Genomic DNA, 18383 nt, shown 5'->3' on the forward strand with positions numbered 1-18383 from the left:
TAGGCATGCAGGGACTTCGTAGCAAACGGACGAATATGGTAATGAAGCTTAAGAACGTGAATGTTACACACCTTGAATTGCAACGAATACACCAAGAATGGGAATCCACGTGTCAGGAAAACATTAACAAATGGAAAAATTGTCAAATTATCGTCAAATTGAAAATTTAATTTATAACCAATAAAATAAATTTTCATCTTTCTTGACAATACACGAGATATAACAAAACACTTATCGATTATTAAACAATTTCATTTAATCGTTAAAATATAAGGGAGTTTATAATGTGTTTTCTTTCTCCTTCGTTTAAGCTATCACCGATTTAATTCAATTCGTTAATCGTAGACTAATTTATGCTTAAAATTAATAACGAATGCGAAATAATAAATTTTTCCTTTGTCATTATACGATTTCTGTAGATTCATTGAACGGTTCTTTCTTATAACGCACAGCAAAGGAAATACTAGAGAGGAAAGATACGAAAGGAGGATGAGAAAAAGATCTCTGAAAATTTGCAGATTCGAAGATAGGATACCGCTTGTAATAATTCATTGGGCGGAGTCGTGCGTCGCCATCCCTTTTTTGTCTGTCCGGTTAAAAAAAGGAGAGAACGGGAAAGGGAGGTCTTATTAACGGATTAAGCCTACTTCGGCTACTCGATAAATTATCGCAAGGTGTTCATTCCCCTTATACATTCCGTCGAGATTCCAGAAACATTCCGAACGCGCTCGGAGATATCTCGACTTTTGCTTCTGCTCCCTCCAGCCTGATATTAATACGACTTTAATTTCTCATCTCGCTATTACGCACGCTTGCATTTCAGTTACGACGTTTACGCTGAAATCTTTGCATCTTCGATTAAATGGTATCTTAAATTGGCAAGCTCGTTCAAGTAATTCGTAATATTGCTGGATAAATCGCACGAAACGACGTTTATGGTGGAAGTAGTCGCTATTAAAATTATCCGTATGAAGCATCTACGCAGCTGCTTAATTTTATATGCACGTTTTATATAAATAAAGATAACTGTTGAATTTCTTTTCGTTACAAATAGAAATTCTCGTGAAGCATTAAGCGTCAGCGTTGCTGACGTTAACGCAACAATTCACACTCAAATTTCGAAGTTTTCAGATCTTCAAATTCTTCGATCTTCGAATCTACAAATATGTTATTACGTAATAATGTTACGTTCGCGTGCTTATTACGCTTTATTCCGCTGCCTAGTTCTTTATGGGTTGAAGAATAATGCGTTGGAAGAAGACTTTGTTCGATTAACCTTTAGTAGAAGTAGTTTTATTTTGTACCCATTTAGTGTATCTTTATTAATAAATTCACCAACAAAAGAAACGAAAACTGTTCTGATAAGCGTGAAATCGTTTCGATTTCTCCTCCTAAATATATCTACGATGAGGTTGGTTCCACGAAAAGTTATTACTCGTCATTGTGTGAGAATAGGGTGGCCCAATAGTGCTTCTCTATAGAGGCTTAATAGGACCGTTTTAGTGCCTCTGGTCCCTTTTACCTTTAACGTGGACTTCCTATAACACCGATTAGACTAACACGATTACAAATGGTAACTCATTCACCGACTTACCGACTGCTTTCCATCGTCGTTCAGTATCGATACGTTATAAGAATAGGGATACGCGTGTAACTTATTACGTATCCTCAGATCTAATGGTTACCTGCTAGTAGACGAGAATTTTTCAAACTGAACTGATGGATGATCGTATACGACATAACTGATTAAAAAAACATGCATTAAAATTAATTTAAAGAATACATTATTAAAATATATTAAACATTTATAAATATATGAAACACTATAAATACTATATGTTACTAAAAATATTCTTAATATATTATATATAAGAAAAATATTAGTAGAATATATGTTTGTTACTAAAAATGTTACCAACAAATGCACAAAGAATAATATTTAAGCATCAAAGTCTTTCAACGTTCTTAATTGTTATATGCTGACAATGCGTCATCGTGTTATAACTGCGTAACAATAGGATGGCTACTTCGAAAAATGTGTAAACACATACTTACGGTCGATGAATGATACGACAAGTTTACAAATGTTTTGACGTAACATGAAAGTAGATTCTTTCACTAATGTATTGTATGCAAGTTAATTCACGAAGTATTTCAGTATGCTGATAGAAACTAACTCAGACGATAAAAGACGTTAAATATAATTCACTCATGTAAACAGATAAATTCAGATTATTATTTCAATATACGAATTCCACAAGTTCTTCAACGCACGCGTTAACGGAATAACTGAATAAAAAGCCTGTTTATTTCTACGAATCGTAGTTCCTTAACGAGCACATGCGGCAAATAGCGGCAATTAGCGTGAAATATACATGCAATATAGCTTCTTTTTACATAAACTAATTATCAATTAAATTATACGATACTAGAAAGATCTAATTGCATTTTGCAATATCCTACATAGTATTGACTTGTTTCTTCTCTCTCCCTCCCCCACCCCTCTATCTCTCTCCCAGATATTATAATTTTTAGATTAAAAATTTAAATTTCTAGACTGTTTGAAACGATATTTGGATAAGAAATCCTAATTGTTCGATCGGTTAAAACAATTTTTAGATTTAAATTTATGTCCCATAATATTTCAAGTAGGCACTACACGTTCTTCCGCGTCGAGATAGCCGAACCTCGAGAAGACACATCTATCAGAAAAGAGATAGTACCCCCTGAGAATGAAATATCGAAAAATGGCTGCCGGAGATCCGCGCACCGTGGCGCCGGCGGTATGTGAAAAATGACGAGCGTTAAATTAATTTGACTTCGAATTTGAATTACAGATTCGACGTGGACGTGGAGGTGTCTGCGGACAAGGCGCTTCGCACCCTGCTCGCTTGGAATTTCCCCATTGAAAGAACCAGCTATCGAAACCGGGCATCATCAACGCGTTCCGATCATCATTGCCGCTGTTCTTGTCATCGTTAACGTTGTTCTTTCAATTCTTTTCATCTTTACCGAAAAATCGATCTCACTGGAGTTTTACTGTGTAGGATAGATGACCATTATAATACTTTTATAATATCTATCATCCGACAGTAATATTATTCTTCTCAACTGGAAATATAAAAAAGTATCTAATACTTTATTAACATTTAAATGGAAGGTATTTATTGACATATAAAATGGAATAATTTCTCTCCTTGTATATCCATTAAACTTTTTTTAATGAATGTCTTTTCATGTTTAAACTTAAATTTCTTTACACGTAATATGGCGATATTGTGAAATGATAATTCATTGATTCGTTGTAAAGTTTATTATTCGGTGAATGCGATCAGCGATATGTAGATATGAAATGTAATAGATTCTATTAGAAGATAAATATAATAAGTACGTTATATTTGTAAATCGTCGTGCATTAAAAATTATTTCTCAGCTTTAATAAATTTTTCACGGGAAAATATCGAAGACTTTGCAATCTTCGTGTATCAATTTATGCACATATGACACGTGTTACGATATGTTTATCACATCACCACTGTGACTGTATAATGTATATAATTATTATTATTATTAGCCATACTGGATAAAAAATGTCTTGAATTACATATGCATAAAGACAACTTGCACCTAATTTTGTTAAAAACTAAATGTACATATGTGTAATGCATATAATAAAAAATTTCCTCTATTGTCAACTTTTGATTTTGCACGTTTGGTTTTATTTCTTGCATACCGCAAAATTTGACACGTTACAATGGATCTTTTCTCTCGTTCATGTAAAGAAGCCTTAGCTCGAGTACCAAAAACATCGAAAGGGAGCTGCTGGCCACCAAATCGCAATATTTGGTCTGCATGAAATCGTGAAAACTTCAGTGGTCCTACGTGTCACACAGTGTCAAATCGAAATAAGGAGATGCTCGTGAAACTGCGAAATGACGTTTACGGCAGCATGATAGTACAGCAGAAGCGAAGTTCATTTGAATATCGCACGCTGTGTGGTCTTGTACACGCGTATATCGCGCTACATATACGTTATGTATAGCAGATACATGTGTAAAATGAACCTAGAATTGCGATTAGGCACTTAAATTATCATTCGAATAGAAAAAATGCTTACTAAAATTACTGTTTAACTTGATCGAAAAAGACTTGCTGCATAAAAACAAGATAAATCTCTTGATATAAAAGTTAATCGTTATTTAACGATTTCAAATAGTAAAACATTATTATATTCGCAATTTAAAGTGTAAGAGTATGTATCAAGGATTAATTATTAAACACTAAATGCATCATGACCGATAGCGGGAATAAAATAATTCTTAGACTTACGAATGAGCAATCGAACCAGGCGGCTGGTAAAAAAAAATATGATAGTTGAAAGTAACATTACACTTGTCAAAATGTGATTTTTTAAACTATCCTATACAAAATAATTAACTTTGGCCACAAATTCAAAATTACATATCTTATATTTATGATCTAATTTACATTTTACTACGCTATGTGTTCTTGTAACAAACAAGAATGCACCGATGATGTTCTCAGTCTTCCGTACGAACAAGAGTGAGTAACCTATTTTTAATTACCCATAAAACGAACATATAAACATAAATATTAATGTATTCAGCGTAAACGTGAACATAAACATAGATGAACAAAATTATCAAATGATTAAATTTGTCAGTCGCATGTTTCATGAATCACTCGCGATTATCATAAATAAAGCTTCATACAAGGAAAACATTTTCCGCCACACGTATCTTTCAACTAAAAATAGAAAGATAAGAAAGAGAAGATCAATGATTTAGGAGCAAGCATAATATATAATATAACTTTTTCACTAGGATTTAAGGTTATTCTATAGCACATGATTTTTAAAATTAGGACATATTAATATCCTTGATCTATTAACCTAGCAACTTTTTTAATTACGAGATTAGAAGCTACTGGAAGGATACGTTAATTGTAGCTATTCAGTTTTAGCGCTTACGGAATGTAAATATAATATAATTTATTTTTGAAAAAAAAATGAAACGTCACGTATGTCCATATATTTACAATTTTAATATCGAATTAACTCATCATCTTTGGTTACGTTAAACGTTACGTATACGTTAAACTTCACATGTTTGATAAACAGACAGATAATAAATTACTCCATTCTTAAATAGTCTTAAATACGTAATTACAATTTAAGATTTATTAGTAATTATCAAACTAACATAAATGGTATGTGCTGTCAAGTGTCAGTAGTACACGAAATATCGTTTAAATAATATAAACAACTATAATGATAAAATGTATTGAGTTAATTAGCAAGATAAGAGTTTAGAATGTAAATGTAGATATGATGTCAACCGGAAGCCATCCCAAGTCAAAAGGCAAGGATGATAATAAATCATGAAATAAAATAAATATTTATAACATCATTTATATGGTATTTGAAGACAAAGCTCACAAGAAGCATCATGGCGAACACCAGTAGATCAAATCGTTGAGGACTCTTATGACGAATATTGCTCGCCTGCCTGTGCAACCCCAGCAACCCCAGCAACCCCAAGAACTCCTGTATCAGCCCGACGAGAATTCCGTACGCCAGCTGCGCCACTTAGAGTACTCAGCCAACGCCGCGATCTAAGACAGGGAGTAGCTATAGCATCTCGTCGTTTGAATTGTATGTCAACCAATAAAAAAAACCATACTTATACATTTCATATTTATAATAATGGCACTATGATGATATAACGTACTCGTGGTTCTGCGAGTTTCGATCATGTTTTTGATAGTACGAGTTGTTCACTTCTTCAGAGCAGATCGAAAACTTCAGGTCTTTCTTTCTGAAAACTCTACAAGAGTGTCGTGTCTGCTTCGAGGAAGTAAACTGGAATGTTCACTGGAACGGTGGAACAAAGAGCGACGTACTATCAAAAACACGGTCGAAACTCAAAGAACCACAAATACGTCATCCAATAAACATCGTTAAAGTTTAACATTTAAAAAGCTATTACATATAATCATAAAGATACGGTAATATGATAGTTTCACAAGCTTAATTATTACCTCAAATAATTTTTTTAAATTAAAATCATTGTCCACAGACGATATTATAGCAACAGGAGACGACACATTCGATAGTCTGGACACAGACGATAGTACAGGCTCTTCCCGTAAGTTATTTTCATTATTTAATTATCCGTGTAGATTTGTGAAACGCGTGTTTCATTATCTCGAAATTATGACAAGTAACCGGATTTTGACATTAATTTCTGCACCTAGAACGAATTATACGCGGCATGTTTCGATGTGCTCCTTCGTCTACTTTTCAAACTCTTCCAACTCCCCAAACTCGTACAGAGAAACTAGCACAAACATCTTATCGACTCCGTACCAGACCATTACCACCAGAAAGACAATATCTACCCAGAATAGCTAGAATGACACCTTGTGGAAAATGCTTAAGAGTAAACATCATAATATGCACATATAGGGTATTGCAGGTACTTCCAGCCACGGTTTGTTAGTATATTCTATGAGTATAAATAAGGACAAAAGCGTTACATAAATACAGATTGTTGGAAGATTTATTAAAAATGGGAATACATAACAAGGAGGATAATATTTTCCGATTTCATACAACTAGTAACTTTTCTGTAGGGTAACTCTGATCCTAAGAAAATCCGGCTGGAAAAATCTGGAACACCCTTTTTAAGCTGATAATTTGATGTTCGTATGAAACATCTAACGCATTCGATACTAATTTTCAGATTTGAAGACAACGAGATGAAGGACTAATAGACGAAACTAAATTGTAATTCATACAAAGTACAATTACTACATTTAGAAAAAAACGCGGTCTGCTTTCTCTAGACAAATTGTAATCCATAAGATCACTCTCGAAGAGGATTTTTATATTTGAAAATAAAACTATTTCTTCGTCTTACGAAGATATTGTACATATCGTGTTAAACATTTCGAATTGCTTGTATAAAAGATATGGAAAGATGAATTTGGTAGCAGAGTATAAAGAGAAATTCTCTATGTTTGAACATGTTTAATGCATGGATCTCGTGGTCGTAGATAAGTGAATGATTCACTAATATTTGTATGACCGTTTTCTCGACATGGTATGATTATAGAAGTACTCTGCAAATACGCTTAACTGTTTTTCAATTAGAACCACAATTGTCCGCTTATACGAGCAAACACGTGTCGTTTCTATTGCTTCACCCAGTTTTCAGGATTATGTATTTTCAAAAAAAAAGTAAAATTTGCCACTATATCCAAAATTCTATTTAATCTTCAACTTGGATCTTTGCGTTGTAGGTTATATATCAAGCGATGGTAGGTCAGATTGTAAATGTTAATTGCAGATCTTGAAAAATGATAGAAAAGTGGCCTTGAAAGTCGAAATTATTCATCACAGTGTTCGTCGTACGATGTAGATACACCTACGTTTTCTCTACGCGATTTTATTCATGTGGGAAATAATAGCAACACGAAGGAAGGTAACGCAAACAAAATACCTTGTATATTACAATGTGTTATAAATTTATAAAAATAGGTATCTTGTTTATATTTGTAAAACATGTATTTCGAGCAAATGTGAGCAAATGTCGTGAATATACGAATATACAAGTTTGTATAAACATACAATGAAAAAGAAGTTACAACCTCACCCAAAAATTTCTATATTTAATATAGGCATTATTCTATACTTTTATTTATTTTCCTATACTTCATTTGCTGTCCAATTTTTTTTACGTGTACGAAAATTTTTCGAATTGAAGCAATGCATCGATAAATATTTCGAAAGACTTTACACATTTCATATGCAACAATCATATTTAACGTATGGAAATCGAAGTAGAATGTTCACATCAAAAAATGAAATTTTACTTTTACGCGTATAAATGTTGTAATATGTAAATTGAGGCGATCGGACAGCATCGAGATTGAAAGAAACGCAACACTTTCTTGAAGGAATTCGTGGTTGGATATGGGTCGAATAAACCCATCTCAAATATTTTGATACGTATCATGTCCACCATACGAGAAACGAGATTCTGTGACAGTGTTGGCACAAAGATGAAAGAGAAACGTTTTGGGAAGCGGTTGTGGGTGGTAAAAGATGCTTTACGTTCTCTCGTATGCATAATATGAGAACGTGTGCGTGTTGCTTCATACTTCCGGTGCCGTTAATTCGACCCATGGACCCAGCAAACGTTGTTGTGAGTCGTCCTCGAAAATTCCCATCGTCTCTCTTTGTTTTCTCCATCTTGGGAGCATTGCCAAGATGACGAGAAATGCGTCTCACGCTTGGGACCACCCGGATGGATCGCTTCATTACGTAAATTCGCCACTATCTATCTTCCTTGCCTTCGCTTCTCGTTTCCCAAGCACGATACTTGTTAGCGTTACACGTACTATAAGCGCTAATTTAAAAAACGAAAAAAAAATAGTAACTACATCGTGGCTTGTTTATGTAATTTCAAAGACAAAGACTAAAGAGAAAAAACATGATAAATCACATTCCTCTTTGGTGTTACCCGGAAGGCAATTTAAAAAGTCAGTACGCTATTAATTATTCGGCTTTTGATCGTTCTGGTCAAACTAAACAATTTTAGATGACTCATCTATGTTGTTTGTGATAAAATCATTTTATTAGGATAAGAACTTGAATTATAAAATCCCAATTACATTAAGATTCACAGCTAGCAACGATTCCTAATTATAATTTATAATTTACTTTTGTATAACTTATTGACAAATTCAAAGCAACGTTTGAATAGAAATCACAATAAAAATCTTTTTAAAGATAACTTCTTAAAATGCAATAAGTATGGTTTTAAAGGTAACTGTTTATTTAAAATTGATATATTTGTTAACCAAAACTGTTGATAAGAGACAAGTATACGGTTGTATCGAAAATCCGATTCCTTTCCCTATGTCTTCACGTACTCTTTGAACATCGTCAGGGTATTTCTCTGTATCCGTGGAATATATGAGCATTGTCTTACAATACAAGGCAGGGAACACGTGGAAACCTATGTTCGATGTCTCGACAAATAAAGACGTCGTTGCTGAAGCGTCAACACCCACGTGCATTGTCGCACGGCGCGTACATCGTAGTCGACTTGCCTCGAATCCTCACAGAACACGATTCAAACGTATTTAAGGAACCTGAGTGCACATATTGTCGACATGATAATGAATATAACGCAACGTGATCTTTGTTAGGTATATCTCGTTACACTAACTTGTAAAACTTTAAATTAAGTTGCGCTAATATATACGTGATATAATAAATTTTAAGTTTAACATTTACTCGAACTGATCGGTATAATAGAATGTAAAAACTCTGTATCTGCCTAAAAAATTTTGCATATTTCTAGAGAGTAACGGACTAGCAATAAATAATTTATACCGACTGATTAAAACGTATGTCTATATTTTGGTATATCAAGGATGCATTTAATTACACGTCGTGCTATATTCAAGGTACAAAACCGTCAGATCTCGATTTAAAAAATCAACAAAAAACTATGCTCGTCCGGGATACGACCACGATGAGAATCGTTGGTTGTTCACATTCTTCTTGGCTATTAACGGACGATGTGAATCACCATTTTATCCTCGAATTATACAAATCGAGTCGGAGGCTTTGTGCGGTTCAAACAAACGATCGAAGGGAGCCGAGAAACTCCACAGTTTCCGAGGTCGTTCTCTGACCTACTGCGAGAGAATTCGGAGACGAAATCGTGTCAGTAGCTTATAATGTTACATACGTCTATAATAGTTCCACGTTCACTTCGGAAGTTTTTACGTACATATGTGATAATTATAGAAATTAAAGTTTTTAAAATATACTCGATGTTTTTGTTTTAGAAAAATTTATCGTTTTTTACAACTTTGTTAAACGATATCTTTTCGAGTATCGAACAACTAAAATGTTCTGTAAAAAGTTTTTAAAATATGCTCGGTATTTCTGTTTTAGAAAAATTTATCGTTTTTTACAACTTTGTTAAACGATATCTTTTCGAATATCGAATAGCTAAAATTCCATTTAAAAAAAAACATCTCACAAAATTTAAATTTAAATTGTTACGACATTTAATAATCACAGCACAAAAAAATTAGGCATCATAATTTACTCTATTAAATTTACCCTTAAATCCATTCTTAAATTCATTCACTGCATTAAATTCATTGCTTCAGGTTCAACAAGTTAAGGCTTCCTGGACGCTGTAATACGACTCGCTATATAGTGAGTACTTTACAACCTAAATTAGTAAACCAAAATTATTGACGAAACAACAATCGTAATTTTTACGCATTTTTCTTGCTGCGCATATTCAGGAGCAGAAGAAAAAGAAGAGAAAAGTATTCAGGTTTTTTGAACGAGATGATATATAATTTTTTCTACCATACCGTTATCTGTATAATACGAAACAACCGTCAATTGATCGACAATTATCGCTCTGATACTTGGAAGTATAGTAAATACGAAATGCACGTGGTATTAAACTAGATAGATTGTTTAAAAAATGTATCTATTACTATTCTACAGGCAAGCTCCTATTTAATAGAAATAATTTCGTAATATCACTTTCACTGTATACGAAGATAGTTCATTATTCTATAACTAGTAACAGATATAGTTAGTATACCTTTTAGTAGTAAATTTTTTTTTCAAAATTGAAGAAACATTTATATAATTTATATTTCAATGTATTATAACCTCAATATCAATACATTTGCGTTTGTTTAAAAAAGAAAGTCGACTTCTACTGCACTTACCTGTTCACCAAGTCCACGGAGGGAATTTCCCGGCCATAAACCATAATTTTTTCATATTTGACACCAGAATTTGTAAATTCCTGTAACAAAATAATACCAAAAATAAACAAATAATCGTTAGTCACAAATTGAATTACATGAAAATTACGTCAAAAGTACATAACGATTGTTTGATCTCGCTTTCAAAAAAGAATTAATTACTAAGATTATATTAGGATAATTTCGTCCAATAATATTCCTCTTAGTAACAAATATATATAATTATTTTAAGAAACCATAAGAGAATGATAATCACTGTCAAAGAAGTCCGGCTGGTTATATTAAACCAATTATATCTGACTGATCGGTGAACATGACACTGACAACGATGACACGCACTCTCCGTTCATTTCTCCTTCATACCATGATCTCATAAAATCAAAAATTAAAACTAAAATAAATGCACCATAAAGACAACATCTATAGACATTTCTTCTTTCATGCTTTATTCTTCTACATTGATATTTATCAATGTATATATTTTGTATGTATAATTTATAATTATGTATAATTTCTATGTATAATTTTAATACTATATATTCACCATTTCTTATACGATTCGATAAATATCTAAAATATAAGAATAAATTACGATAACAAATTATAATATCAATAAAATAATTCGTAAATTTTAGTGTTTTCAAAATGAGAATAAAATTGCTTAAATTAGATATTAAAAAAAGTTAATAGCATCTTTACGAATACTCATGTTTGATACTAATTTAATCTTTCTAGTGAATGAACCTCTTTCCTCTAAACTACACCATTCACAGGCCAAAAATTAAGGGTTCCACTAAGTATATCATTAGGTATAATATGCTCTAATTAGACGCGGGAGACAGCAAAAGGTATTCGTGTTAATTGCCGATACCTTGCGGCACCATTGATGCTCAAAAGCGTTGTAGTATTTCTAAAGCATTTTCTATCATAGATTCCAGGCCTCTTCGCATAGCAAATGACTGTCCATGAAGGGAAAAAGGGAGGAAAAAGAAGCACGGAACAACCGAGAAAAGTCTCCACTCCAGAACTTATTAATATAATTGATCGGTCTTAGGTTGTGACAGGTCTGACCTAAAAAAAACATATACACTCTCACTATGTGGACATGGAAGTTCAGCGATCGAGATGTCGACAGTCAGTTATTCCAAAAATCTAATAATAAGTTCATTAGCCCTCGTCGTCCCTTGATCCTTCGTACAAATTAGTTGGACGCACTCGACTAATTTTAAATACCAAATAAAGCTCGGGCTGACACAGACGTAACGTTAGGCTTTCGTGAAAGGAACCAGGGGTAAAGCGAAAAAAGGGAGGCGAAGGCGTGCGAACGAACAAGCCAAAGGAAGAAAGAGAGATGACAGATAAACAAAGATAAGAGGAGAACCGTGTAAAGGAGCCACGTTCTCGAATATCTGCTCGATCAAGGAACGCAGCTAGGGATCGCTTGCGAAGAAAAAAAAGACGAACATTTTTCGGTTTCAATTACGGAAAGATAAAAATATTCAAATCAATGGACATGATTTAGCATTTTTTATATCATTATTATGACAAATTCTATTGTAAGATCTTTGCTGCAATTAATTTATTTACAATAAATGGATTAAACAGTTGTTGGTTAAACAGGAAACGATGGTTGTTTAACGTGAACTGTATACAATAACGTACTATAATTTAGGCAACTAGATAGTTAATTTGTAATACTCGTCACCACGGATTCAACGCTCTCTCTCACATGGACCACATTCTCTCGATAACGCAATTCGTACTCTCTGACTTCTCGATTCACAATCTCTGGCTTCTCCACTGACACTGACTATTAATTCATAATTGTCTTTTGTCTTAGCCCCACCACGCACGTGTTCCGCAATCGCTCGTGGCCAGTGTCACGCAGATCTTTTCCGCGAAATTACTCGATTGAAGGACCGACGATGCATTGTTGGTCCTATCGGCACTTCCACTTTCTCGCGACATTGTTTATAGTTCGCCTGATATCTCTTAGGCCTTTCGTCCACGATACTACACTATTTTATCATATGAAATTTAATACTGCTCTTATCATCTTAGATGATATTCTTAAAACAGGGTTAACGTTAAATCGACATTTAACAGTAATTACAAACACATGACATTAATCGATAATTTTGATTGTTGTTTTGTACACATAATTTTATAAATTGCAAATATTTTAGCTTGCCTGTTTATCATAGTAACGATCCGTATTTGTCAAGTCGATGATATATTTGAGCCGTGGAAATGCTTCAAGCAGTACCGACGTTGTAAATCTGTAACAATAAATATATGCAACCAAATTATAAACATTAAACGTTTCAATTTCATTTACTGATTACTGCGATCATTGCAAATAAAAAAAAAAATCTCTACAAAAATTTATATCGTCCATTAAATAGTAACACAGTATTCATTCAGAACATATTATAAAACACATACGATATGACTGAAACAACGCATTCATAAGAAAACAAAGACAGTGAAAAATATCTAATTTGTACTGAATATCAAGAAACGTTCTATTTGTGCATGTATTTTTGTGCGTTTTTATATAAAACATATAAATCTTATATTTATTCTATATGCATATTTTATATAGATAATCTATGTACAATATATACGTTATACGCATAACATGCATACTGTCTGAAGAATTACTCTTAAAGAATGCTCTCCCTATTCGTATTGTAGACAGACAGACAACTTCATCCCACAGTCGAAAGGGGGAGAACACAAAAAAATCCGCCGACTGTCACGATGGTCTGTGTTACGAGAGAATCTTTTTCAAGGGCGCGATCTGGACAACGCGATGATATATTAGGGGAACAAAGAATCTGGTCCCGAGCTAAAGGGCCGGTATTAAGCGGGGGTGTCGGCCCAAATAGTTTCACCATCCCTTTCAATATATCAAATTCTCCAAAGGCTTGTACCAGGGATGATAGCACGGGCCCGCTTGTCTCGAATAAATATTTCTCATAAATAAACAACCGTCCTGGTCCGTGTTTGAAAGTTATTAAAAAATCGAAATTTATTAGAAGACTAATCGATTTAAAAGCCATTAACGAACACCTTACGCGTTTCGACAGATTTATATCTTCAACAGAAGGAACTTGGTAAAGTGTATAAAATCATCTTTTTCCAATGTAGTTTTACGCTTAGCAAATGTTAATAATCGAATGATGTACACTGGCTCGTGAAAGTATTCGAATAATAAGGAATAATAATGAAATAATAATAAAGAATAATAAAGAAAAAAAAATAAAGAAAGTAATTCGAATTTCTCAAAAACGTTTTATGTATAAATACAGAAAAGAGCTCACTCGCATTGTAACGAGACTTAACAATTTTAAAAATCTCTTAATTGAGGAATAACATTACTCATTTAATACATATTTGCTAAAGTATGAATGCAAAAACTTATCATGTACGTATGAAGTACTTATTATATGAGAAATTTAAGAGAATATTAAAGTAGTAGTATAGTGTGAAAATATGCAAAATATATAATAAATGCAAATTAATCGAATGACGAATTACCATGCTAATCAACTTACCGTTCTTCCGGCTCTAGCTTGTTGCACAGTGCCTAAAACAAAAAGAAGAAAACAAATCTAATGAATTATCTAATGAAAGAGTATAGGGAATAATTAATAACCCCGGATATTGGCAAGTGAGTTGTATCTTCACGCGCGAAGTACTTTAAAAGAGACGTTGAAAAGCATATTCGGGTAGCTGCATCATTTATGAGAGTTACAACATTACACTGACCCGTATCTATAGCGAAGATAAGATAAAATGCCAGTCATCTCCTAACTAATTAATGACGTGTACAAAACCGAAACAAATAAGAGGAACACGAGTATCATTCACGAATTTCATTTAATTTTCGAATGATCGATTGGCTGCCGCCTATTGTTAAATAAAGATAGACGATGATAGTGACAATCATAATAGAAATATACATAACTTTTCAAACAATGATCGTACAATATTCAAAAATATTGTTCTAAATCTGTTATTGCACTATTCTACCTTATTTTACAAATATAATACAAACATAGGCAGTATGATATAATGAAATAAAACCATAATTATCTCCAAATTCACTTTCTACGTTATCTAGATCATTCACTGTCAAGTTGTATGATCTCAAGCTTTGTTAATTGAATTTACCAATTTATTATTAACTAATTAAATTTACTAATAATGAAATGCGAATCTGATAAGGAGTAAGCGATATAAAACGAACCACATGACAGATTCGAGGGAAATCAGCTACATAAAAAAATGGAAAAGCTTGATCGAAAAGTGAAGGAGCGGGAAGAGTAAACACACGTCTCGCATCTATTTCACGTAGTTTGGATAGCGTACAGCTATGAACACGTAAATTGAAACTTTGCTTCGTCCGCTTGTAGCATCGCACTCGCTATGGGTGGGCTAATGATAATTACGGGTTTAGAGTCCGCGATCCGATTGACTGGGCGGAGAGATCGTATCTACGGATGAGTACGGAATGAGTATCGGTCGCATTAATAACGGGCTTGTGGTAAAACTTTCGTATCCAAGCATAATAATCCATTGTTGACTAGGTGTGCGACTTTGGTAGCGCTGTTATAGTTGCACCACATCTAACTTATGGAAGTGCAAATAATCCGTTCATACTTCTCAGACTGACAAGCGTCATATATGTATATATAAAACTACGTACATCCTAAGTTATAAGCATTAAGATACCTACAGAAAGCGAGAAATATTTTATGAATGATTTTAGGAAATTACTAAAACGTTTAAGAATTATTACCTCGTTCGAACCTTACATTGAGATACATAAAGATTCTAGGATCTTAAAATAAATAAATAAATATCAATGTGTAACCGAGACAATTGTACTTAGAAGATACAAAAAAAAATTCCAAAACAATTAATACGTTAATTACATTTATTAAGAAGTCATATACAAAGTGTTACCGTGCTGATAGCACAAGCCGAAAAGTTATGAATCTACATTAAAAAAGAAGTGAAAAATATACAATACAATTTTTCTGTATGACCGTGCGTGAAAATCCAGTTTGACAATTTGCCAAGTATTCTTGAACTTGACTTACCCCAGACTGAACAAGAGCAGATATTTGGTAGGAGGTAATACTACACTTGAAAGTAAGTCAATACCGTAGAATAGAATTTTGTCGTAAGTTGCTTTCTTTCCGAGAAAAATAAAATTGAAAATTTATTATGCGCGTGTACCAGTTTCTTAACTAAACACGTTCGAACTTTATTTTCCTCAAAACTGTGCCCGCAATGGGAAAATTGCATTTTGCATCATTCACCTATTTTCACATGTATTATATTAGAATAATCTCCTGTTGATCGTTTACACATACCTAGTTCGTAATTAGCCAAGTTTTAGTATATTTGATAAATTTTCAAACTCAATTTTCTTGAAAACGAAGCGTTCTCTATATTCTTGACTCATTTTTTCATCTGTTTCCGGCTTGTACCAACAGATATCAGCAACACTATAGTTGCCGAATCTAATGCTTACTAATTGAAAATTACTTTAAATGAAAATAATTCATATGCTATAATGAAAATACTGAAAAAACATGAATTTCAAGAGTAAAACAGTAAAAAGGTTGAGAACATATAGAAACGCGAAAGAGAAGAAGCGAGCAAGAAGCCGCAAAGAAGGAGAAATTGAAGCTGTGGGATGCTGCCCACCTGTAAAATTTACTAACCCTGGCCACGTCAGGGGTAGTTTATTTTTCGCACAGTATAGTACAGCTTCCTCTGGTTGAAAGCAGGATCGGTCTCTCTGCTGATTCCACCATTCAATTTCACGATCCTTAGTCTAATATACGACCGCGACTAAATCAGGATTATCGACCGGCGAGCTGCGCCTCTATTGTAAGCCTTCGTGGCGGTCCGCACGAACTCATGCGAGAGCAGCCTTTTCGTAAGTGCATCTTCCCACCACCGGCACTTTCCTATTCGTTCTTCTAACTTCTTTTTGCTTTAGCTACAATCGCAAAATATCGTGTCATGTCGATACATCGCTTGTCCTACTCTGTTGTAATAATTATCAGGATTTAACGGTAGCTATAATTACGAGTAAAGAGTTTTATATAACCAGGTACATGTAAGTGTTTTCAGAGGAAAACGAACGAATGGTAGCTTTGAACATTGTAGAAATAAAGCTTCAATGTAAAACGTAATGGTACACGTTTTTACATTATTTAAGCTTTACCTGTTTCGTAACGAGAATAATCGATAGATGTAAATACGATGACATCGGTAGGATATACATATATATACCTTAAAAGGTAGATCTTTTTATTTGGAAAGACATTAAAAAACGATGTGTTCAATATTGCAATAAGTATAAACATATATCACGGTTAATTAATCTATATGATATTATGACTATCTATATGATTTCGCAATATGACAAATGTAAATATAGGATGTTCATCATTGTCCATTTTATTTTCAAAAAATATATATGAGCAATATAAAGATAGATATATCTTTTATACTCGCTCATTTTAACTAGAATTAAAAGGACTAAATTTAATAAAGAATTTGAAGTAACTTTTAGCTAAATCCAATTAATTAACTTCATGGGATTATTAAAACCCCTTTAGAAAATTTTATACGGTCATTATTCATTTATGCATTTATTAGACATTTTTAGATTTCTCGCTATCTATTAGGTAGTCGATGAAAAATATATTCTAGGAAATAATTACTTGCACACACCTATATTCTTGATACACACACGAAAGAGAAAAAGCGAGGTACTGTGACGTAAATATCTTCACGGTGAAATCCGTGGACGCCTTTCGCGATTCTTTTCGTGAAATTTCTCACGGCAGTTCCGCTGAAATTACGCCGTCGCGTCGGTTTTGGATGACGGGGCGAGGACCTTCGAAGTATTACGGCCCACTCGGCTCGAAAGCATGAAAGCGCACCCCTCATAAATATTCCCAATAAATACTACCAATATCTACCGTTGGGAGACGCCTACGTCGCACGCCGGCGTCTCCTCTTTGCAAAAGCTCTTTGCTGCATTCGCGCCTGATCAATTTATTCATTTGTTACGATACTTAACCCATTAACACGTTAACTGTCAAGCGAATTTTATATATTTTTCCCTGGAAGCCACAATAGACGGAAATATACTAGGCTATTGAATTTTTGCAAAATATTCTATTCTATTTGCGCACCTTTTTCTGACAATGTTATCTAAATTTGTTAGTCTGGAATAAATTATAAATAATACGTAAAATTATTAATAGCATTACGCAAATAACACTATAGAATTAATTTGCAAATACACTATAACGCATAAATTACAGTTCTATCGAATTATACTTTAACAATAGAACTGCCAAATCCGTCAAAATGACGAATTTTAAATTTTATTTTTCCACAATAATTACCGAAAACATACAGGTATTTTTATCAAACTTAATATCGAATTTTGTTTAAACAGACGCATAATCATATAGATTTATTTATTTTAATTAATAGCATTTGAATTA

At 33.3% G+C, this 18383-nt stretch overlaps 2 protein-coding genes and 1 long non-coding RNA gene across 3 annotated transcripts in view; 1 reads left to right on the forward strand and 2 right to left on the reverse strand.

The window, feature by feature from the left end:
• LOC126869479 (RNA/RNP complex-1-interacting phosphatase) overlaps nucleotides 1-18383 on the reverse strand; it is a 49186-nt gene that overhangs the window by 15903 nt on the left and 14900 nt on the right. The window contains exons 3-5 of the mRNA XM_050626082.1: nucleotides 14397-14428; nucleotides 13028-13115; nucleotides 10798-10877 (exon numbers count right to left, since the gene is read on the reverse strand). Of these exons, the coding sequence (XP_050482039.1) occupies nucleotides 10798-10877; nucleotides 13028-13115; nucleotides 14397-14428 (200 nt within the window). The remainder of the gene's footprint in view (nucleotides 1-10797; nucleotides 10878-13027; nucleotides 13116-14396; nucleotides 14429-18383) is intronic.
• The window catches only part of LOC126869480 (protein DPCD), a 37849-nt gene that overhangs the window by 2267 nt on the left and 17199 nt on the right, over nucleotides 1-18383 (reverse strand). The window lies entirely within an intron of this gene.
• LOC126869483 (uncharacterized) lies at nucleotides 5608-10782 on the forward strand. The gene is made up of 4 exons (XR_007690936.1): nucleotides 5608-5674; nucleotides 6099-6167; nucleotides 6277-6461; nucleotides 6765-10782. It is a non-coding gene; the product is annotated as an uncharacterized LOC126869483 (long non-coding RNA).

This window comes from Bombus huntii, chromosome 9 (genome assembly GCF_024542735.1).
Source record: "Bombus huntii isolate Logan2020A chromosome 9, iyBomHunt1.1, whole genome shotgun sequence".
NCBI classification, from domain to species: domain Eukaryota; kingdom Metazoa; phylum Arthropoda; class Insecta; order Hymenoptera; family Apidae; genus Bombus; species Bombus huntii.